Consider the following 23,515-nt stretch of genomic DNA (forward strand, 5'->3'; position numbering starts at 1 on the left):
AGGCACGGACAAACTCGGTCGGCCGTCGTCCACTTTGCTTGTTGCCGTGCTGCAAGCGCTGCATGTCGCTACCGCGCTGGGAAGCATGCAGCGCAGCCTTTCTCCACGCCTAGCGTAGCGCCGCAGCCCGCTTCACTGCATTATCACCTTGCATTGTGGCGGGGAGCGCCCGCTTCCTGCTGCATCCTCCGTGCTGCAGGCAGCCTGTCTACTTCTTGTCTACTTCTTGTCTCACGAGTCGGATTTTAAAAAAAATATTTGTCATCTTAAATATATTTATTTCAAAAGCTGGAAACTGTGACGGACAGTGAGAGGAGAGGACATGAGTCAGTGCGTTGGGGAACTGTGTGTCACACCTGGCCACGACAGCTGTGCCTTGGATATGTGAGCTGCAGTGCTTTGTGGGTTGTCGTGCAGCACGTGATGTGCACGTTGCGTTGGTAGCCGTCAGCTTGAGACGTACGAATGAGGAGGACATTGCCGGGACCAAAGACAGAGGATCGCTGTGGTTGGCTTGTCAGGTGCAGGTCGTCTTCAAGACGGTAGGTAGCAATGTCTTGTGCACCTCGCGCGCACAACCACATTGGCTTTCGTTTACCTGTTTCTACATATGGTGTTGAACTTTCTGTGTTCGGTGTGCTATTTTATTTGTTGAACGAAGAGAATACCTCAGTCTTTCTGAACACGCTAGATACGACATAGCAAGTAATTTTCATTGAAAACCAACATGCCAGAACGTTTTTATTTTTTTAATGTAATTAAAATCGATCCTTTATCGTTTCTTAGAATGTTCGCAGTCCGCTTTTGAAAGGTTTTCTGCCGACAAAAATTTTGTGTATTTTGAATTGCTTAAAAATGAAATCAGAATGCAAATGGCTAAAAAGAGACTAAACGAGAAATTTGAGGCATGCAGTGGTTATACGCGTTTGAGCCAAACGTGAAGCATGGGGCGGAGTTATGGAAATCGTGTGATGTCATGTCGTCTGCTTTGCCAAGTCGATACTCTAACCATAACCATAACCCTAAACCGTATGAATTTTAAAAAAAAATAGCGTTAACGTTGTTACTGTGCACGGTGGATTGACCTATGTAATTTCTGTCAGTCTTCAAAACTTGGTTGAATGGGAATTCCGCGGGTGGCTCCGGTAAGTCAGACTTATTCCTGATAGATATGTTAGCAGCTTTAAACATGACTGTTACTTATTGACTTGTTCCCAGTTAAGAAGGACCTCTAGCCAAAACTCAATTCCTTAACAGTTCCTCGATCTCGATTGAATCAGAGTTAAAGTTCGAAAATGCGGTTTAACGCAGCGGTGTGGGAACAGTGTACACTGTGACGTCATCGAGGGACGTTGCCATGTGTCCGGTTTGTAAGATTTCTTGCCGTTTGATTGGATCCTTCTTGACTGATTCTTGCTGCTGTAACGTGTTTCGAGGCTACATTGGCTGTCATATTACATTTGGGAGGGATGAAGGAGAGGAAGAGGACGAGAGATGGGCTGGAGAACGAAACATCTTCACTTTGGATTGTCGATGCCTACTTAGGATACGTCTCAAAGTTGCACCCAAACGTATGCGTATGAACGTGGAGGTCTGCGGACCGTCCATACAGAAAGCCAAGGATTGAAGGTTCTGTTGCGTGCTGCTGACTTGAGGCACGTAGCTCTGTGATGGGTCTATAATTTCAGTTTTATAAGAAGGTTGTCTCTCTCCGATTGTGCGAGAGGAAGAGAACTTCTGTTACATTTATCAGCTGTCTTCATTTAAATTTTATGGGTCCGGCTATCTTTGTGTCGAATAAACTGCTTAAGCTGAAATATTTCAGCAAAGATTCATTAAAAATTTTGTGCACATTTTCCTTGAGTTGTTTTTATTTTCTTTTACTTTTTTTTCGCCTTTGCGTAACCTGTTTGATGCCATTAAATGTGCCAATCGTAAATCTCAAAGCTTTCAGACTGAGTTTGGGGAATATCGATGTCCGTGAGGTTATTGATTCACGTACAAATCCCAACATGCATGTTTTTGTTTCTTAGTCATTTGAAGAGAAGCTGAAGGGACCATCATGCCTGTCGTCCATTTTTGCCCAGGTAAAATCTGCCGATCCTTCCCGGTTCATGATGATTTGTGGTTCACTGTTTTTTTTTCTCGACTAGGAAGAATGATTACTTCAAACCTTCCTTGTGATCCTGAATTAAATTTTGGATGCGCAGAGGATCCGACATGTTGTGGGAACATGTCTTTTGTCGATTGTTGTACTTGATTGGCTGATTATTGGTGTCGAAAGACGGAGAAAATTGATATCAGCAAAAGGTCGTTCTTAACTTGACAATTATGGAAATTCCAAGAAGGAGGCACCACTCGGTAAATGTCGCTCACATATTTTTACATGACAGTTATAAAAAAAATTGTTTAGCTCGGAAAAACGTTCAATATTTGTCTGGTTAAAAACAGCCTTAAGGACGGTCTGGTGCATGCTATTATTAGTTCGTTGGAGCCACGTAGATGTCTTCAAACTCCTCGAACATCTACTACAAAAAAAAAAAAAAAAACCGCCTGGCAGCGACTATTTTCGATCTAATAGTAATAGTTTCGCCACGCTTGAGAACCGGAACATAAATCACACCGACGAACACGGACCCAGTTCCTAGATAATTCTCTCTTTTTGATTGAGAACAAACATTGGACCTCCTGAACCAGGTTCAGACCAAGATCGTGTCACGACTTCACGTTTTGTAAGGAGGATCTCGGATCGATGAAAGGGAGGAGCAGGTGAAGAGGGACGCAGAAACGACGAAGGGAGGAAATGCCAGGGGCGGAGCAAAGGTCGTTGTGACCTTCCTTGTCAAAGCAGTCACGGGTTCTTTCGTCTGCACTGGAGAAAGCTTGGATGACAGTCTTTTCAACTTGGCCGGAAAGCCCGGAGACAGAGGCGTCGGACTGGATGGACGGTGGTATCTGCTGCTTGCTTCGCTTCCGGACTTGCCTTTGTGTCAGTCTTATTTGGGACGACTGTTGGTGTGGCATGTACTCCATCTCTTGCTGCTACACCAGACAGCACGGCTTCGGAGACCTTAGCTCGAAGCTGCCTCCGAAGTTCCCTTTATCTCTGGATGGATCGGGAGGTACAAGGAACCTGCGAGGCTGCCGAAAGCACCCAAACGACAGGCAGATCTCCTTTGCTGTGGTGGGTACGGACCGGACCGATGAAAACCTATTAGGTTTGACCTCCGAGGTGTGCGTAGGCTTGCATGACCTACATAGATGGCTGTAGCCAATCGGAATGCTCGAACTCAGTAGGTTCCCTTTTACCTCAAATGCAAGAGCTCTTGCTATACCAGTGTAAGGTAAGAGATGATGCACTTTGCAAACGCCTTGCTGCGTTTCCTCAACCGTGTTGTGAGCTCTGACGTTTGCGTAAAGCGGTGTCACTGCAGGTTTGGCCATCTTATAAGACAGTAGGTTTTCCAGCATCAAGAGACCTCGGATAATGTGTGGAAATCTAATATAGGTCGCCTTCTCCCCTTTCCCTGCCCCTCGAAATTACCTCCCACTTAACACCGTGGCCACAGCTGGCCTTGTCACCGCTCGGCTACAAAACCTCAAGCACAGGCTTGCACCCAGAAAGCCGGGATTTTCTTGGGCGATGGGGTGGTGGGTGAGCAGGGCTTGAGCTGCGAATGAAGGCGGACGTGCTATCCTTGTTTTGCTAAGCGCGGTCAGGACTTCCTGCATTTTAAGCAGCTGTTGCTCATCGCAAGTGTTCTTCGTCTTTTTATATTTGCTCTCTTGAGTTTTTGTTTTTAGGCCGAATCACCTTACAAAAGGAAAAAATGAAAGTAAAGAAAAAACGCCACATAAATTGCAGCACCCATGAGATCCACTTAGTTTTTATCATTTCTCCATAAAACGTTTTTACGTTAGCAAGAGTCTCGCTTAAGCACTTTCGTTGTTGAAAGCGCCACCACACAAACAGTGGCGGGAATCGCTCAAGCATTACTCTCCATTTACAGTGCAGAAAACTTCTCTGATGGTCGGTTCCTACCGTTGTGGAAGCGAGAGAGTCCTGAGGATGATAAGAAAGACGCTCATTTTGTTGGGAATGCCGCTTATCGGATGTTTGTTGACAATACCGGCTTGTTGTCTGTTCTAAGAAGCTCGGGTTTTATAGAGGGTTGTCGCTGGAGTCTCTGATGTTGGCAGGACTTGCTGATGAACTTCTTGGGGGAGCAAGAGGGACGAGGGCAGGCAGAATAGAACCTGCTGGCGTGTAGGCATGTGCTGTTAATACGTATTTCGAGGATTTGCATCCAGTTTCCGCAGATGTTGCTTTAAATTCACGGACTGTAGTTATAAAAAAAAAAAAACAGTGGCAAAGATTTCTTGGAGTAAAAAAAGTAACATAACATCTGCGCGATTTGAACAGGGCGTCGTAAATTCGGAAACGAACTTTGTCCTTGATTTCTTTATTTTACTCCTGGTCAACGATTGACCCTCGTTTTGTGAATACGGCCCTGATTCTGTAGAGGGTTGGGAAAAGGGGCAAGGGAGAGAAGATTCACACCGCCCTCATTAAAAATAATTATTGGCCTCGAGATAGCACATGACTTCTTAGCAAGCCAAAGGTTTCGGGACCATATTTACCGCTACCTAATCGTTTGCTCAGTTTCTAAGTCTGTCGGATGTAATCAAGGAAAATTTTTGGGGGAGAGTGGACTTCCGGTGATAGGAGGTGGTATTCTGTTGTCTTCTCATTGCAGTTCGTGTTGGAACTTAAGGTTTGCGGAAGCGGAACAGTGAAGCAAACTGGAATTTTGAAAAAAGCAATTATGTCACACTTATTTTTGTCTTGTAATTTTGCCTATCACACCGTTCCAGCGCGTGGGACTAACAATATATCTGCCACTGCTAGTGACATTGGTATCAACTACTGATCTGACACTGACGGATAGACCGTGGCTGACTCCGCTTGAAGCCCAATAGGCGCCATAATGGAACTCGTGAAGTGATACTGTCTCCGTATCTGGTATGCCCCACCACTTTATTTTCGCATTTTTTATTTAAGATAAACTTTCAACGTTCCGTGTTTGTTTGTTTCTTCAACTAGAAGAAGGAAGATTAAATCTACAAAGACAGTTGAATAGCATTTGTAGAACCGTCCTTCCCAAATTGCGATTTTCCTGGGTGTAAAAGCTTAGTTTTCCTTCTGCCATGTAATCACATCAAGTGTTAAAACTACCTTTCTTGAGCTGCTTTAGGCTGAGAAGGTAGGTGTCCGTCTGCTCCATGATGGGTTATATGACATTACGAGTGGTAAGATGGCTGCAAGGAGTTTAGGTCGGCGTTTGCTTCGTCAAATTCTTTTGCAGGGTTTATCCAGTTGATTTAGATCAGTGGGATCAGCCCAGATTGCTCAGATCGCAATCCTTAGTTTCATTATTAAATCGTGCTATGTTATATCCACTTTGTTATACTTACTTTTATTTAAGCTCTGTGTACATTTTATTCGAGCTTTGCTTGAGGAAACTGTGTGGGTGAACTGCTAATTGTGTATGATTCGGTTTCTCCAGACCCATCAAGGGGTGAATGAATAACAAATATCTGATGTCTGATGCCTTCGACCAGATGAAGCCAGTCCCCGCCCCACCCCATCCCCCTCAGGATGTTATTATCCTCCCCCAGCCCTACAGCCATATGGTCTCGTAAGATCAAACCAGTTCTTCGTGAATGCGTTAAGCACTCTGGGTTGCACGTCCTTTGTGGTGGTCGCCGATGGGTGGGTTTGCAGCAGGCTCTTCGCCAACGCTCTTTGCGCCCCCTGCATGGGTGTTGGGCGTTTGATTGAGTAAAACAATCAGTAGAAACGTTTCTATTTCTGTGTTGGCAGCCTCGCTTGCACTTCTGGTTTATGTACAGCCTGTGAGAGTATCATGGTTGGAGTTTTTTTTTTTTTTGGTGTTAATTCTTGCACTTACTTTTTGTAGCTCTCATCCCGGCTGACGTCACTAATTAGAATTAATGTCAACGGAATGTGAAAAAAAATTGGAAGTTGTCCTCTTTTCAACTGTAATAAGTTGAAAAAATTTTGTATGACAGTAACGAGAGTGCTTTTATTTATTTTTTTTTTTTTTGGTGTTAACATGACCAGCAGTATTCCCTTAGTTCCATGTTTGACTTGGGCTTGTCCTCAAGCTGGTCTTCTCCAGCCTGTCTTGTCTGATTTTGTTTGTATCTCTCGTCAGCACTATCTCATATCTCCTGCTATGAAAACAGTAGCCACAACCTTTCGATTGAGAAAAACTTAGGTCATTACTGTTTCACAGCCTCTAACGAGCGGTTTAGTAGGTCATAACCTTTCTCTTGCCGACGGAGTGTCGGGTCACGACCTTTCTGTCAGCAGCAAGCAATAGATATTGACCCTCGCTCACGCGTAGGAGGCATGCATCCGCGCTTGGCTTTACCAGAACAATCTCACCCGTCTTGACGAGCAGTAAGGAAAGAGAGAGAGAAAAAAAATCGTTGGAAGAAATCTGTTCTCATTTGCGAGAATCTTGCGTCTGGCACCTGACCGCCTGAACCCTTTTCCGAGCTGGCAGGGAGGAGCTGAGTGAGTGGCGGGTGGGTGGAAGGTTGGGGTCGGGGAGTGGGGAAAGCCGGCAAATCATTTTCTGCTGCCCGTCCACGGACGGAAGGTGTGATCCTGCAAGCGACCCCGCACTCTTCCTTTGCCAGCTGATTGTTGCAGCTGACATTTTGTCCGAGACTTGGTCCAGCGCATCGTTTGCTCACAAAAAAACCCCAAACAAACGAACCTTCAAGCGGGGACACAGTTCAATCACATGACGGACATGGGTACAGTGGACTGGTTGCAGTCTGTCGAGACCATCACTTAGCTTGACTAGGTGCTCTCAGGTCTCTTAGATATCTAACCAACCGAGATCACAGGTAGTGGAGGCTGAACCACGCCGAAATTATTCACGCCAGCATCAGAATGACATTCAAGTTTATGTCCATGCTACTTAGTTACTTTATTATGAATATGATTATTGTATCAATGTTTTTGTAGAAGCCGCTGACTTCTTCTCTCCCCCACTCCCAATCCCGGTTTAGAGTCAATAAACCGATAACACAACATCCCACAAAGCTTGACATTACCGAAACCGGAAGCTCAGTCGCAAAATTATGAATTATAATTATTGCAGTCAGTGCGGGCAATCCAGTATATGCTCGTCCGTGAAGAAGGTAATTGAAGTGATTGTGTCCATATCCTCCAAACTATCCAGGTAGTGCGACTTGCCCAGTGTTTGTGTGTGTGTATTTACGAGCGTCTTGTTTATATGTTTTATTTTATGGATATTTTTTGTTTTGGTGTGTAGAGATTCAATGCAAAAGACAAGAGACGGGAAAGTGTGCGAAGGATTGTGCAAAGCACGCCGCATTCAGTAGCTGTTTTCACTGGTGCTCACGAGCAGCATCAATAATAATAACATGGGCTTCACGTAGTTATATTCTTTGAATGACAGTCGTGTCACTGCAGGAGTTGCGTATGGTTTCCTTCGTGCTGCCCGCGGGAGCCAAGTGGTTTGACCTTGTAAACCTCGGGTGTGGGGCGATGAAATGGTGATTCCGAGTGACAAACCGGTTTTTGTTTTTTGTTTGTTTGTTTTGCGTAATGCCACCTGCTGATAGGCATATCATTGTTGACGTCTGACGGAGTTTGTTGTTTGAGTGCGAGATATTCAAACAAAAACAACAAAAGCCAGAAAGTTCCGCCAGACAAGAACTGTTGTACGGTTACCTTCACGTTTTGTGTGTTCTGTGTTAGCTTACATCATCGGCGACATCGTATGTAACGTAAAATGACGGTTGAAAAAAAAAAAGCAGAGAAACGCGTGTCTTTTTATTTTATTTATTTTTTTTTGTGTTCCTCTTTAGTAACCGGGCCGTGTGTGGAAGGTCAGGGGTTTCATCACTGATGACCTGGTCATGAGGTCCTTCGGTTCGCACGCGTGCATCAGGAACATCTGAATATCTTTGATCTTGTCTTCAAAATGCATTTTTTGTTTGCCCCCCGTCATCATCTTTTGCTCTCTTCCCTTAGTGATCTAGAAACCTGACCGTGCCTCTTAATTAGCGCCGCTTTTATTTATTGTGGTCTGAAAGGTTTTCAGAGATATCGGTCGTTTGATTCTTTTTGTCCGCTTCGTTTATCGTCGATGCCGACTTTTATAAGATATGCGATTGATCTTCCCACGGACGTGTATAGGTGGATTGACGACTCTGCCGAGACCACACTTAGCCTTTTGCGAAGTCCTCCGCTGTTAGTCTCGGCGAGCAATTGACCACTCGAAGGCTTCCGGAGGAGCATCAAGCATGGAATTTGATGAGACTTTTGATGTCAACAGTATAATTACCGTAAATGATTTGCTTTGTTGCACTATTAACCAAACCCTTGCCTATTTAGAACACAATTATTTGCTTCATTAGTCTGAAATCTTTGTTATAGAAAAATAATATGAATCGCACACAAAGATGAAGATCTAAATTTGGATTTAGATCCAGGAAGTGTTCCCCTGAATGAATTGAAACTTTTTGTCTGAATCAGCCGCTCACCACTTGTCTTGATATACCTGCCCGCGGAAGCGAAAAAAAAAAGTGAACCGAAACATTTGACACTTACACAGAGGCATTCTACCATGGAACAGAAGAAACCACCTCGTGACTGTTTATTTATTGTTGTTACTGTCGCAGACTCTGCTGACATAGTCATTGTCGTCATTTGATAAAGCGGAAGGTGTTTGCTCTAGAGCCTCGTTCTAGGAGTTAATTGGAAAAACAATCGTCTTCAAGAAGTCCAGTAATACGAATTTAGGGATCTTGCGGTAGCATCTCGTCTCTTTTGCGAGACCGCAGTCAGATTCCAGTCTTATGTACGCCGTGTGTGTCTTTAAAGAAAAAGGAACTGGTGAGATGGTGAAGCACACATAAATAAGCTGTCGACTCTTTAAAAGACTAGTGCGGCTCAATTTTTTAAATATAATGGCTGGCAGAACTGGGTGCAGAATATTTTGTCTTTAGATTTCCCCAGTGACCATCCTTTCTCGGAGATACTCGCCTACAAACATTACCATTCTGAGTAAGATGTCAGCAAGACTTGATGGACACGTCTTGCATACTTTGGGGCGCAAATGAGGAACTGTCCCCATACTGTACCTCACAGCGTTTGACCAATCAGAGTTCAAACTGAGATCAGCCCCGTCCCTAGAAAACGTTGTTTGTTGCATGAAAATGTATTTACTGTGGCTTATGCTTGGGATACAGATTTGTAGATTAATGACAAATTGTATTTTCGTTTTAAATAAGCTTAACTTTAATCCTATTCCTTCTCCACACGTATGCTTAACTTTTTTTTAAATACATGGATTTGGCAGTAAATTTTTTCTGTCGTTCGATTGGCTGTTTTGGTATCGGGGCGCCGTGTGTGGTAGAGTCGTGAAAAATTCCCTGTTTCTCTCATTTTCCTGTCTGTTGTCTCTCTCATGTCGACAAATACAAGTTCAGCAATGCTGGCGCCATCTGCAGTCAACACAAACTACATCAACAAAAGACAAATGAGTCGTTTTTTTTTTAAATTTTCTGAACGTGTACGGGAGGTTGAAAACTGGGCGGTTCTCCCAGTGTCCACTAAGCTCCTGCCGTGGTAGACGAATAGATGTGAGATGTCAGACATGGCGGGGAGACAGATGGAGGATCTCACTTTGCGGCAGCTGCGTGGGGCGGTCTTGGAGGAAGAATGACCTGATGTCTCGCATCATTCAGTGTTTCAGTTCTGGGAGACATAAACATCGCTAGCGTACTTGATAACCCTTCTAAAACTTGTTTAATAAGGACGAGGATATTTCTCGAACTGGCTCAGTGATGCGCGACAGAAACAAACCCTGGTTTTTGTCCATGTTTGTGAGCAGAAAGCAGAAAGAAAGAGAGAAGTAGGTGCCGGGAATACAAAAATGTCAGTTGTATAAGACCATAGCCTTTAGAAGTGTTGTAAAAAAATTACACAATTGCACAATATTTTTTATTCAGATATCATACGGCAAAACGTTGCAGCCAATTACAGTTAAAAAGGGGTTATTTCACGAAAAGACTGTCTTTTAAGCCTTAAATATCATTTATAGCACATACATAGGTTTCTACAAGTAGATTCGTAAGACAACTGTTTGCTATTTATCAGTTATTGATTATTGTTTTTTTAAACTGTAATTTATTGGGACGTTTAAAACTGTATGATATTTGGGACCGATCGTCTTGTGAAAATGGCGAGTTTTACACGACTCAAACTGGTGATAGTTCCCAAAAGAAATATTAATTAAGAAACCATACCCTAATCCAGTGGTATTTGATTTTTGAATCCACTTTTATTTATCGCTGACATTTCAGGCATGCGGCTTTTTATGACATCTGGGGGGTCTGTGTGGAACGAATTGATATCTTCGCGCCGTATTGTACACTTTAAGACTGCTGCTAGGTTCACACAAGTTTAACCAAAAACCAGTTCCGACAGTCTGCCAAAAGTCCTACTGGTTCAATACACACCCTTTGCTTTGTTGTTTACTACTCCCTTCACTATTTCGCAGTCTCTCAGCAAGGGAAAAACATTAATATCGACCATTCTGCGCAAGTTCTTTCACGGCCAAGGGCCTTTTAATGAACGTGCTGGATAATTTGGGTTTCGGTCATTATCACTGTCACGGAAATTGTATTGACATGCCGGTTTTCTGGTATGGATGCCTTCACACATATTCTTTTTTTTTTTTTTTTTTGGCACCCCTCTCTTCATCCTACTCCCTGCTGTTGGCGATCTTTCGAGCTCTGGTCATGCAGAAGACATACATTTTCTTTGGAGACTTTCTTCCGTTGGGCGTGTGGGTGTACATGGGGCTGTGGATATTGAGCTCGAGCCAAAAGTTACTTCTGCTCGTCGTGTTCTGTTCGCGTCACACCAGGCGGCGAAGCTGCCAACATTTTCTTGCTGGAGGCTATCTCCCGAGGGGCGAGCATCCCTTGTCCTCGGTTCGCCATTAGCCGGGTTCTGTTGTTTTATCCAGTCCTGAACCCAGGCTCGGCTACTCACTGTCCTATTTTCTGAAACACGATGCTTGTTGTGTCTTTAACAGAACAGGAACAGAGCTACCCCACAAAGGCTGCCAGCATGTTCTTGTGCTCGTGCATGGCCCTTGTGAATGTTTTTGTTGTCCTCCGCACGAATGAAAGCTAGCCAGTGAAGAAAGCATCACTGTCCTGCTCTTTCACAGGCACGTGCAAACACGCACGTCCACGCAATTACCTGTGTATAAAAGAGCATTTAAAACGTTCTTTTAACGAAGATATCTTACAGACAAGCAATGACTACCAGTTTCTGTACTGCAATCGCCAATAGGGCGTGTTGTTTGTTTTTTGGCATGGCGATATCTGACGGTCTGATAATGACTACAGCCAGCGTGATGCCAGACACAACAGGGCTTATCTCAAGAAGGCATGCTGGGGTATCTGTGACTGGGGAACTTCATGCAATACAGCTGTACGGCAGCGGACGTTTGGCAAAGGGCAGGTCGCTTGCCATGAACGCTTCCAGACATCAGTTTGTGCGACACATAAGTAAATTGCTATTTGCAGCGACTCGCCGCCGGGTCATTTTTGAAAACAAACCTTAAGTGCTGAGGTTAAAATATGCTGCTCCAAGATGGCGGTATTTTGTTGTTAAAGGTTCGCTAATCAGGGAGCAGGTGTGACTTGAAAGGTCATCTTGCGGTCCATTGTTTGTAAGAAACAGCAGCCAGACGGAGTCACCTTTCCTTTACGCAGACACTTTAAAACGATTGTCGTGGAGGTTTTCAAGCTACCTTTGTGCGCTTACATTGCTATCGTCGTCGTCATCATCATTATTATCATCAATCATCAAAGAAGCTGTAGCTGTATGACTGGATTTTGCGAGCTTACGGGCGAGCGTGATAGTCGGCGCTGTTGTACAACGAACAGGCAGTTGAGGCTGTATCATATCCTATGAGGAGAAAGGTCAGCCCTGTTAACAGCTTCCAAATGATGAGGGGTGATGTCGGAGGTGAGATGTGAACTCCATCACGCTATCGTTCTCCTCAGCGCCGCAAAGGTGACAAAAAAAAAAAAACAACAACAAAACAAAAAAAACCCAAACCACTATACCATTGCACCACGGGAACGCGCGAGCAAGCGTGTCCTCCCTGGCTTGTCTCCACACAAGTGGTCGTTATCACAAACGCTGACGACGAGATATGAGTTGGGGCAGCAAGGACAACGCCTGGGCCGCCGCCCTCGGTGTAGTCGTGACGTGCGCTGATATTGATGTGGCTGTAACCAGAAAGCCGCCGATAAGCGGGCGGGCAAGGCTGCGGCACGGGCCCTGAGGACTGCCAGACGACCTCTTTCAGGCCGCAGTCGATGGTGCTGTGGTGTGCTTCAGGTCGCTGTTCGCTTCTTGGTGAGAGGGGAAGGAGGTCGCAACTTAGTTCCCTTCCCACACCCGAGTAACTTGGCAAAACTAGGTGTAAAATATTTTATTCTCTAAAACTTTGGATGAATACCCTTCTCACCCGCTCTCTTTCCCCCTTTCTGTTCTCTGCACAAGGCTGAATTAATCACGTGACTAATTGGAGAGTGAAGACCCTTCTCCTCTCTATGGAGGCCTTATCTTCCCCAACACTGTAAAGAGCCAGGTACTACTTGCACAGTTGGGTCTTCTGGGGAAAGTACGCTGCGCCACATGGGTATCGATCCGAGGAGTGTTCACAGCTTTTGGTTTGGACTCTGTTGGTGTCACTGCTAGGCTGTCCACTTAAAGATACTGAATATGCATACCGACAGACATCACCCTGGATACATCACCATTGGCCCAGATTCGTCTGATTTACATATGGTCCAAGCTCTCCTATTGGCCAGAGCGTTGACAACGTAAAGGTATCCAAGTACAATCCTGTTGTCTGTGTCGTGAACCTTGACCTGTTCCTTGTGATGTTTGTAGGTCAGTATCTCGAGAACCAAGGGGGATGTAGGGAACAAGTGTCTTGCACTGAACTTATACCCATTCAAAATATAAAAAAAAAGAAAAGAAGAAAGATATTACGCTGATTTTACGCTGTCTGGGAACCATGTGCAAAGAGGAATTGGTGATTGTCCATGGAGGACGGCGGAAATTAACAAGACTTTGATGGAAGCTAACTTGTTTGTCTCTAAATTCCTGGGGACCGGAGACATTTACAAACGAAATTGTTACGATGGCGACCCGTAGGACGTGGAAATCAGAAGCAGACCTCTTTATACGCTGGAGATTTAGACATGCCCGCGCGCGCGCACACACACACATGAAGTGCACTTGCGATTCTTCCTTAGAAATTCATAGGCATTGGGTGGGAATGGAAGGGAGGTAACGGACGCTGAGCGCGACCCACCCTTTTGCGGGCAGGAAATTGTGTCGTAAAAAGGAGGGGTGTGGGTGTGCAGGCGATAAACGAAAGTTGAAGGGTAAGGTAGACCTCACAGCCATGACAGATCTGGTGTAACCCAATCATGAGAATATCTCTGCATTTATGTATGATTATATATATACACACACGCGCACATGTAAACGCTTACATATGTCGATTGTTACGTGAAAGAAGTGGGTCAGCAGGAAGAAACAGTGTGTGTGTGTGAGAGGGAAAGAAGTGCTGGAAGGCAGAGTGAAGCAGACATTGGTGCGATGAGTGCGGCGTGTCAAACATTTGCCTCGCTGGAGAGCGCGCGCTGCAAATGGCGGGTCAGTGGCTCCGACATTAACCCGCCTGCGGACAGCAGTGAGCAGTGGGAGATCGATGAAGAAAGTTCACTCCACGGTGTCCTTCCATCGAGCGAGTGACAGAAAGAAGCTCCTGGCGGAAGAAAGTGCTTCATCCAGTCGTTCAAGAGCGTTTCATCCACCACATTGGCCTGTGTTCTTAACCCTCTTGCTGCGGTGCACAGACAGCGGGCAGCTACTCCTGTGTCCGCGTCCAGAGAGTGAGATACAGAGTGGAAAATCCGGCAGTTCTTGGAAATGATTTAGCTTGGAAGAATTGATTGGCGTATTTGTAGTTCCAGATCCTGCTGGAATGCATGCGAGGTGCTGAAAAGACGTCTTGAATCGCTGGTCTCAAGTGCAAATCCCATTTGCTAAGTTTCATCTGAATAGTCCACTCGTCACTTGAGACGGGTGGCTTAAGACTAATTTTCACGACCTCTCATGCACAGCAGCCAACAAAGGTTTGTGGAAGTGAAGCAGAAAAAAACTTGGCCTCACCGTAAGACCTCACATGCAGCTGAGTCAGTTCTGTTCTTGCTTCCTGACATCATTGCCTCCCCCCCCCCTACCCGTTTTTGTCGCAGATGCAGTCTTTTATTAGTGCAAAACGTAAATCTCCGGGCTTCAAAGTGGACGCAAGTGGAGCAGGGCGGGGTGGGGTGGAGGTATTGATAGTGGCTGAGTTCCTACTGTGGCCTTCAACAACCTTGGTTGTCTGGTCATTATATCAGTGCAGCGTGTTTCTCGGGTGTATCGAGTTCTCACGCACGCCCTGACATCGCCTCCCCAACCCTGTGTATGATTGCGATTCCATCCGGCACCTCAGCATTATCGGCGTATCTGACCCAACTCTCACTTCGCGTCAACTCTTGCCTCTGCCTCCAGACGCGGACAAGGTGGTGGGGGGCCAAACAGTCTGGGTAACTGCGGTTTGTGCCGTCGCAGCTCTGGCAGAGCGGACATTAATCCCTTCCCTTTCCTGCCAGACACCCCATCCCCTCTCCCTCTCCTCTCGTCTGTCTCTTCAGGGTGTTTATTTGTTTCCTTTTCGTCCTCGACACCTCCTCTCACGTTGCCTCGTAACTCGTCTGCACCGTCGTCTATCTCGTGCTTACATTGTTGTTACTGGCTCTCACCCCTGAAGAGCTGGCGAGCGGAGACAACGCCCATCCACCCAGTAGCCCACCCGTCCTGTAGCTTCTCGATTCACGAAGGGTGCAGACTGGAAAGAGAAGAATATGGAAAACTAAGGGTGCCTAGAAGTAAAATGTGAAGACGGTGCCGATTGGCAGAAGACAAACAGCGGGAAGCTTTGGTTGGAGTCGGGTGGAACAGAAAGAGGTTTACGTTGAGCTAAAAGAAGGCGAAGCTTCTCGTTGGCCGCTCGTATGCTCACCCTTGACGCTCCCCGGTGTCTATCAGAGTCGGGATTTCTCGCTTGTCGAGACTCGCGCCTGTCTGGCTGTTGTCGAACATCATGCAAGCATGGCGCGTTCGTCCGCAGGATCTGGCGGTGCAGCACCTCGCTAGGCACTCGAAGCTTGGTGGCTGGATGGCGCGAGTTCCGCCGAGTGCCTCGACGTTCCCCTTCCAGTCAGCGCCCATCGACAACCGTGCAGCCGGCTTCCTGGTGCGTGTTGCACGACGCCGACTGGCCCGATGTAGCTGCGGAGCGTGGAACATTTGACGCCATGGAACTGACGTTTAACTGGCAGGTGACGTGGTACTCGAGACACCTGACGCCATGAAGCTGACGACGTTGCACGTGACCATAACACATAGGTTATCTGACGTTATCTAGATAACGTTAACTTGCGCACGGCAACGGTATCCTCGATATCTCACTTCATCCTTCTGATTTTTCTTTGCTGGCACGCGACTGTAATGTGCGAGATTTCTGACGTCATCGAGCGAGAAAGGTCGAGAGGTCCGAGTGCAAATTGTGCTGCGATTATTGGTCCTTGTGTGTTTGGCGCACAGGGTTTGAGAAGGACCGATATTGTAAAGAGCAGTTTGTTTGTGGTCGTGTCGATAAGGCTGTCTGCGGTATTAGTCTTTGACAAGTGTTCGACGAGTTCGACGTTCGTAAAGACCACTGGCGTTGGTGTTCCGTGTTTACAGCACGACCCTCGGGTCACTTTACATGTTGCTAAGGCATCTTGTTTCGTTACAGTGTTTGATGGCAGTGTTACACTGGTCATTCCGCTTTTCTTTTAGTGATTTCTGATATACCCGTTGGGCTAACCGTTATTGGCTTGCATATAAAAAAAGGCGAATGAAAACTCATATATAAAGGAATTTTCTTTTGTAGTGATGTGATGTCGGTCTGTTTGTTGCATGAGATATACGTTTGTGAGCTATCATACTCTTCCCCCCCCCAACTTTTTTTTCGTGACTTTTCCTCGTTTTGTAACTCGTTCGCTCTTTCTTTCTGTTTCATTCCATTCACTATTCCTCTCCCTGTGCGAGGTATGCCTTGCCGACAGTGTAAAGTCATTGCTGTTGTGTGTTGCAGAAACCTATGATGTCACCAAGAAACGCCGAGGCCGAAAGCGAAAGGCAACAGACGCAGCTTCAGAAGAGGTAGGCGACGAGAGGGCGGAAGGAGCAGGCGAGAAGGAAGAGGAGGAGGGGGAGGCAAAGGGGCCGAATGAGGAGGGGGCCGCAGAGGACGGCGAGGATACCATGCTGGGCAAGCGACGCATGGACGGGGGCGGGGGCCCGTCGTTCTCTGCGAAGAAGCGGAAGCTGCACGGGCCTAAGATCCCCAAGAACGCCCTCATGCAGTTGAACGAGATGCGGCCGGGACTGGAGTTTCGTTTCGAGTCCCAGACCGGCCCCGTACATGCGCCCGTCTTCACCATGGCGGTGGAGGTGAACGGTCAGACCTTCCGTGGCACTGGCACGACCAAGAAGAAGGCCAAGATGATGGCTGCCGAGGCCGCTTTGCAGTCCTTCGTGCAGTTCCGCAACGCCTCAGAGGCGCACCACGCCATGGGGCGACAAGTAGTCAGCTCGGGCGACTTCACGGACGAAATGGCTGAGATCGAAAGTACCAGCCTTTTCAACGACTTTGAGAACCAGGGCGGCGGCGGCGGCGGCGGCGGTAGCGGAAGCGGCAGCGGTGGCGGCAGTGACAGCGATGCCCCGAACAGCGAAAGCAGCGGAGGCGGCGCCGTGACGAACGGCAGCACGCGTAAGGCGCCCAGGACCAAGGCCCACGTGCCGGCGCAGCCCGGCGACAAGAACCCGGTAATGATTTTAAACGAAATGCGGCCTGGCGTGAAATATGAGTTCGTGTCGGAGACAGGTGAGAGCCACTCCAAGTGCTTCACCATGGCGCTGGAGCTGGACGGTCAGCGCTTCCAGGGCTCGGGCCGCAACAAGAAGGTCGCCAAGTCGCGAGCGGCACAGGCGGCACTCATGAAGGTCTTCGGCCTCGACTTCTCCTTCGAGCCAGGTGAGATGAGAGAAAAAGAGAGACATGCGGGGACGGTTGTGGGTTAGGGGGTTAGTCGGGGAGAAAGGAAGGGATGGAGAGATTGTCACAAGCTTATGTATCCTAGCGAGTGCCGATCATTTTAGTTTTTGCTAATGCTTTAGAAGTAGTTTAGGTACCATCCAACGTCAACTGCCCTGTTAGTTGCGTGCATCTCCCCTTTTGCCATACCTCGGACCTAATAGACATGTTTTACACCTGTCTCACACCTGGAAATCTTCATGCAGTGCCGTGCCAAAGAACAACGAATGTCAATAGTGAATAGGAAAACAAAACGAAAAAGAATGCAAAGTTACCCCCCCCCCCCAAAAAAAAAGAACAAGAATGTCGGCGAGGAAAGGAAAAAAAAGAAGGTTGGGGTCAGACGCGGGACATTCAACAGCACAGCAGTTAATAAGAGTAACTGGTGGAAGAAATGTTTTTGTTTTCCACTTGTTTATGTTCGAGGCAATTCGCTGCGAGAAAATCGATGGTGGGTTATTGATGTCGACATTTCGGGGATGACGGATTTTCTGTAGCCGCCCACCCGCTGTTGTAGGAAGAAATGAGGGGTAAGAATGTAAGGAAAGGAAGGTGCTTGCCTAATTACCTTGGCCTGCGCACCGCAAGGACTAGTTGCACAACACGCTTCTAATTTCAGGCATTTTCAGGCCTTCAGTCTAATTAGATAATCAGCTTTACATGAACATAGTGCGCAACATAATTTTGTAACTGCTTTGAAACAGCTAAAATTGTCAGGCTTGTTGGGAGGGGCACAAGGCACAGAGCATCACACTCACCCACACTTGATAAGACCCTTTCAGAGAAAACAAGACAACTTTCTATGACCTGATAACGATCAGTAACAACACCACACACAGGGGAGGTAAGCCAACAGAAAGACGCCGTGGCACCAGACCCCTGCTATAGGAGCAGCCAGACCCCTGCTATAGGAGCAGCCAGCTCCGAGAGGAATTATTTCTTCACTCCTGCGAGACCGTGCTGACGAGGCAGCGAGCAACCTGACGCCTTAATCATACTTGAATTTAGTCACAATATTTATCAGCCGCCTCGTGGGAGACTTCAGCCTTGGCAGACACTTAGCAGAAATCAGATAATCGAGCGAGAAATTTACTTTTTATATTTGTCTTTTTTGAGAAAATGAATAAGAAAGTTTCTTAAAGAAATTTAGGACTTTTGGGGTGAAGAGAATTAAAATTGTTTGTGTATGTGAGTGCAGGCACACAACCTGTTCCTGGAGATGACCAGCAGACCAGCGCCTTGTCTGACCTGGTGTGCAAGCTGGTGCTGGAGAAGTTTGGGGAGCTGACCAACAACTTTACCACACCCACCGCCCGCCGCAAGGTAATGCTACCTGACACAGGGGAGGGGGGGAATTGGTGTTTTATGCCGTGCCAGCAACTAAGGCTATATCACGGCAAGCAGCCAGCCCTGTAAACAGATGCCACGTGCAGAGAAAGAACAGCATGCCCGAGACGAGAAATGAACTCTGGGCAGCCAACCTTCACTGTATTGGTGACAGGCGCTAACCGTTGCGCCACCGGACCGCTCTACCTGACACAGGGACACGATGACAGTTTATCATTGTCACAGTGTTTGTTTCTCCCGTGATAGGTTGACAGTCTCATCAGACTATTGGTCATCCATCAGGTGGTACACTGACAGTCTGTGGGTCTGTCACTGTTACTTTGTGACAGCAATTCCTGGGATTTAAAAAAAAAAAGTCAGCATGCCAGGGATAATTTTTATCTCATTTGTCAGAACACATACACCATTGTGTAGTGTTTCCAAGAAACATGCTTTTTTGCTTAATGTTGTCTCATTACAAAAACCAAACACTTTTGTTGCTTAATTAGGGTTGTCTCAGCCTAAACACCAAACATTTTTATTGCATTACTACACATCAACACAGTGTCGCCGAAGTGACGTAGGAACCCAAGGTATCGCCCAGCGCCAGACATGATGCCACAGTCTTGCAGTCTGTCCGAATACTGGGTAGCATTGGCTTGACCACTGCGATATGTGGATCATCGCAAAAGTGTCAGCGACACTCAGCAGCAGGGTATGCTACACCCCCATCACCACCCTTTAAAAAAAAAAGCTTCGTGCGACTGTCAGATGTCACACGAAATGTTATGTTTGCTTTTGGGCGTGATGGTACTGGGTGCGTCCGGTTGGCCACCCGCCCTTAACTTAGCGTTTGGTAATCACAATGGGTGATTTCCATTTCTGTCCGGAAGCAAGTTTTTTTTTTTGCCTGGCTGACTTTTCCGTTTCCTGGATGATTTGTTAGTTTTGGTGGTGGTGTTAAGTGGATGATTGTGCATAATTGCTAGATGCAGAAGGTTAGTGAAGGCAGTCCAGGAGTTTCAGAGATAAGGCCAGAATCCGTGTCACACGGGCTATGTAGAAGATTCCAGGCGGAGCCAGACAGCTGAGCAGTCGTCCTTGATCTCCATGATCTGTGTACCGCGTTTCCTCTCACCCGTCTTTCTTCTCTAACCCACACCTCGCGCATGCGCAACCACAACAACTTCATCCCCTCCCAACCTCTCACACTTCTGAAGTTTTAACATACACAGAGTAGATTTTGTTTTAAAAAGAAAAGGCAGAGAATCCCCATAGCCTAGTGAAATTCGGGACAGTGACCAGAAGTGGTTCACCGTGACTATGACACGACGTGTGAAGGTCGAAGCTGAGTGTTCTCCTTCCGCTACTTTTGCTTTCTCTGATATAATCAGGGACGTAGTTCTTTTCGACATCTGCTGGAGGGGACAGAAGATTAATCACATGCCACAGCAGGCATCGAGCAAGTGACTTTCTGCTCCATAGTCGAGCGCACAAACCATCAGGAGACGCACCCATTCTGTCACCAACACCCCGTACCACCACCTTTACTGTTTTTCACTTCACCCCCACCCTATGACTTATGGCATACTGTGAAATGGGCATGTCTAATGCTAATCATGTTGCAGGTGCTGTGGTGGATCTGTACCAAGCCGTATACATTGACTATGTTGTGAAGAAGGTCTGTACAATGTTGACATTGTTTGCAGGTGCTGTGGTGGATCTCTAACATGCCGAATACATAGCAGGCGTGATGAATACATCCCGTGGATCGGTCTGTTAAAATGGCGGCTTTCTCTTTGCAGGTTCTTGCAGGGATCGTGATGACCTGCGACCCCGAGAGCGTGCCACCGGAAGTTGGGCAGGAGGCGCAGGTGATCTGCGTGTCGACGGGCACTAAGTGCATCAACGGCGAGTACATGAGCTCGCAGGGCACCTCACTGAACGACTGCCACGCCGAGGTGGTGGCTCGGCGCTCGCTCCTTCGCTTCCTGTACACGCAGCTGCAGCTGCACGTGGCCGAGGACCCGCAGGCGGCGCGGCGCTCGGTCCTGGAGCCGCGCGGCGACGGACGCGGCTTCTGCCTTCGGGAAGGCGTCAAGTTCCACCTGTACATCTCCACGGCGCCCTGCGGTGACGCGCGAATCTTCTCGCCGCACGAGCGCGAGGGCGACGAGAGTGACAAGCATCCCAACCGCCGCGCGCGCGGCCAGTTGCGCACCAAGATCGAGTCCGGAGAGGGCACCATCCCCGTGCGCTCCGCCGCCACAGTACAGACGTGGGATGGCGTCATGCAGGGCGAGCGTCTCCTGACCATGTCCTGCAGCGACAAGATCACGCGCTGGAACGTATTGGGGTTACAGGGTCAGTGTGTTGTTGTTTTGTGTGTTTGTGTGTCTGTATATGTGATGTGGAGTTCGGGATTGAAGCCTCGTCGTCGTGGGCCTGTGTTGCACGTACGCGGTCACGACTTTGCTTGACCTAGCCACCTTAAGTCTATCCAGCTCGCCTTGGAGTCTTTACCTCATCTGTCGTACAGGACACATTCGCTTGTTTCTTTTTCTTCCTTTTTTGTCCTTCTTTTTCTTTGCATATCTTTCTTTCTTTCCATTTACAGGATGGTGGGGGTAATGGGTGGTATAACATCCTTGACATCTACATGCACTTTTAGGAGAATCTGCAAGCGAGTGGTTTGTTTTTCGCAAATTGGTCAACTGTCCGGTCACGTGTTATTCCTTCAGCAGGCAATGATAGGTTCCCGAACGTGAAGTCACATGGAAAGGTCATATGTATGTTAAAGAAGTGATGGCAAAGGAGAAATGTGGTGTTCAGTTCTGTTGGACCCAGCTGCTCTAGGTGAAGGCATTTAGCTGCAGCTTACAGTGTTCTAGATCTTCCACTGAAATTACAAATATTGTGCGTGTCGCGCGCTTGCGTTTGGTTTTTCTTTCTTTCTTTCTTTTTTTTTTTTTTTAGTATATTTTTCATATTCTGGAGAAATAGGTTACCGGTAAGCACTGAAACTTCCCATCCACCCACATGCCAGATTTTTTTTTTTAATGCCAAACATACTGATGGTGTTAGCACTGTTTGAACTACAAATCTAAAACAAATTACCGGAAATGCAGTTTTGCCTACGGTGCCCAGAATGTCTCCCGTAGGAGGAGATAACCGTCAGCAGCCAGCCTGGAGAATAGAAGGAAACTTGTTTCCCCGTCCTCGGCCGTGCGTGTAAACACAGATTCAATAATCTTGTAAAATTGGCGAGGCATCGAGAACAAAATCACTCTACACAGCCTCAACCTCGAATGTCTCGAAACTTTAAATGTAGAATAAATCAGTGAAGACAGAATATTGCAGGGTTAGGATTTTATTTTTAAACTTCTAAGATGCTACATCACTTATGATAGCACATTTTCTTCCAGTCACATAACGTTATCTTGGAAATGTGGAAAGTCTAATTTAGTTGCTAATAAATTGTGCAAATGTTGTGAGGCCCTTCAAAAGGTGAATACCCCGTCTTGGCGCCCCGTAGATAACTACTTGATCCATCAACAGCTGCACCGTTCACCACTACATAACTACCCTTTGTCCTAATGTAAGGGAGATAAGGATGCATTGGCGGGAGCTCGCTTGATGACTGAGATATCTTTGAAAACATTTTTTGCCAAGAAATAAGGAAAATTTAAGTGCGCAGGGATAGCGGGCAATCTCGTGCCCACATCTATGATGGGCGTGAAAGACGATCTGTGCACAGGAAGAAACAGACGCAGGTTAGTCTCGTGTTTAGTTTGCTGCTTCCTCTGGAGTCTGTATTCCTGCTGGGTGTCGAGTTCAGTACGAAGCTGTGGTCTTGCCAGCAGATAGTATAGGAGGGCAGAAAGGATACATGGCTGAAACTTATTTCACCAAGATGTGACCAATCACAGGTCACATGATCTGAAGTAACTTCCCAGTTGGATCAGTAAAGTTGTATTGTAATATTTACGTCTAGGTTTGAGTCGTGGCCAGTCGGCGCTTCAGTGAGGCCCCTAGGTTCAGATCTCGTGTCGGGGACGAAGTGTTTGTGACGCTAGTTCACAGGGCTGGCCGTCGGAGGTTTCTCTTCCTCCCGTCTTTTCTGCTCATGGTCTGAAATCACCTCTAGGTGGAAGCACTTACCCTTCAAAGCAAACAACCAGCTATCACGAACAGTCAGAGAAAACCTTAAACCCAGAACCCTTTTGATAACTGTAGAAGATAGAGAGCTCCGTGTAACACGAATTTTCATTTTCTTTTTGTCGTGATGAACAGGGAGAATCGAGTGACGAGTGCTAACCGACGCATGTAACAACCACTTCGATAACAACCATATTAGTGTTTGCTGAGGCTGAAAGGACTTCTATGGAAAGTAACCCATGAGAGGGGTTATCCTCGCCCCATCTCCACCTTCTATGGCGGCTACGAATTAAATCGAGGTGTAAACATTTTTTCGCCGTTACAAAAAGTTATTGCCACCGTGGTGTAATTGTCCACGTGACCGGTTTCGCGCGCGGCGAAATTTTCCAACCATTAAGCTCGGTAATGTAGGTCAGTGGGCCACCGCCAAAGAAGTAGAAAGCGATCGAAGGGGAGGGGATGGGGGCTTGGCCGCGAAGTGTGCAACCCCTAGCTCCCTCTGTTTGTACACTTTCCGCGGTCATCTGGCGAATTTATGAGCACACTCGTGTCATGATTTGCAGAGGAAGACGGTGGGGAAAAGACCGGCCATTTTCTATGCCGCTGTTCTTTTGCTGGGCGAGTAGCGCCGCCTGCGGACCACTAGGTGGCGCCCGTAGCGCTCC

At 47.0% G+C, this 23,515-nt stretch overlaps 1 protein-coding gene across 3 annotated transcripts in view; it reads left to right on the top strand.

Moving 5' to 3' along the window:
- LOC112557958 (double-stranded RNA-specific editase 1-like) overlaps positions 1 to 23,515 on the top strand; it is a 65,473-nt gene that overhangs the window by 38,292 nt on the left and 3,666 nt on the right. For 2 of the 3 annotated variants that reach the window (XM_025228127.1, XM_025228125.1), the window contains 3 exons: positions 16,362 to 17,306; positions 18,565 to 18,689; positions 20,498 to 21,056. In XM_025228127.1, the coding sequence (XP_025083912.1) occupies positions 16,362 to 17,306; positions 18,565 to 18,689; positions 20,498 to 21,056 (1,629 nt within the window). Of the gene's footprint in view, positions 1 to 13,770; positions 14,065 to 16,361; positions 17,307 to 18,564; positions 18,690 to 20,497; positions 21,057 to 23,515 lie in introns of those variants that run through there. The other variant, XM_025228128.1, reaches the window with a different exon arrangement.

This window comes from Pomacea canaliculata, linkage group LG2 (genome assembly GCF_003073045.1).
Source record: "Pomacea canaliculata isolate SZHN2017 linkage group LG2, ASM307304v1, whole genome shotgun sequence".
In the NCBI taxonomy this organism is placed as follows: domain Eukaryota; kingdom Metazoa; phylum Mollusca; class Gastropoda; order Architaenioglossa; family Ampullariidae; genus Pomacea; species Pomacea canaliculata.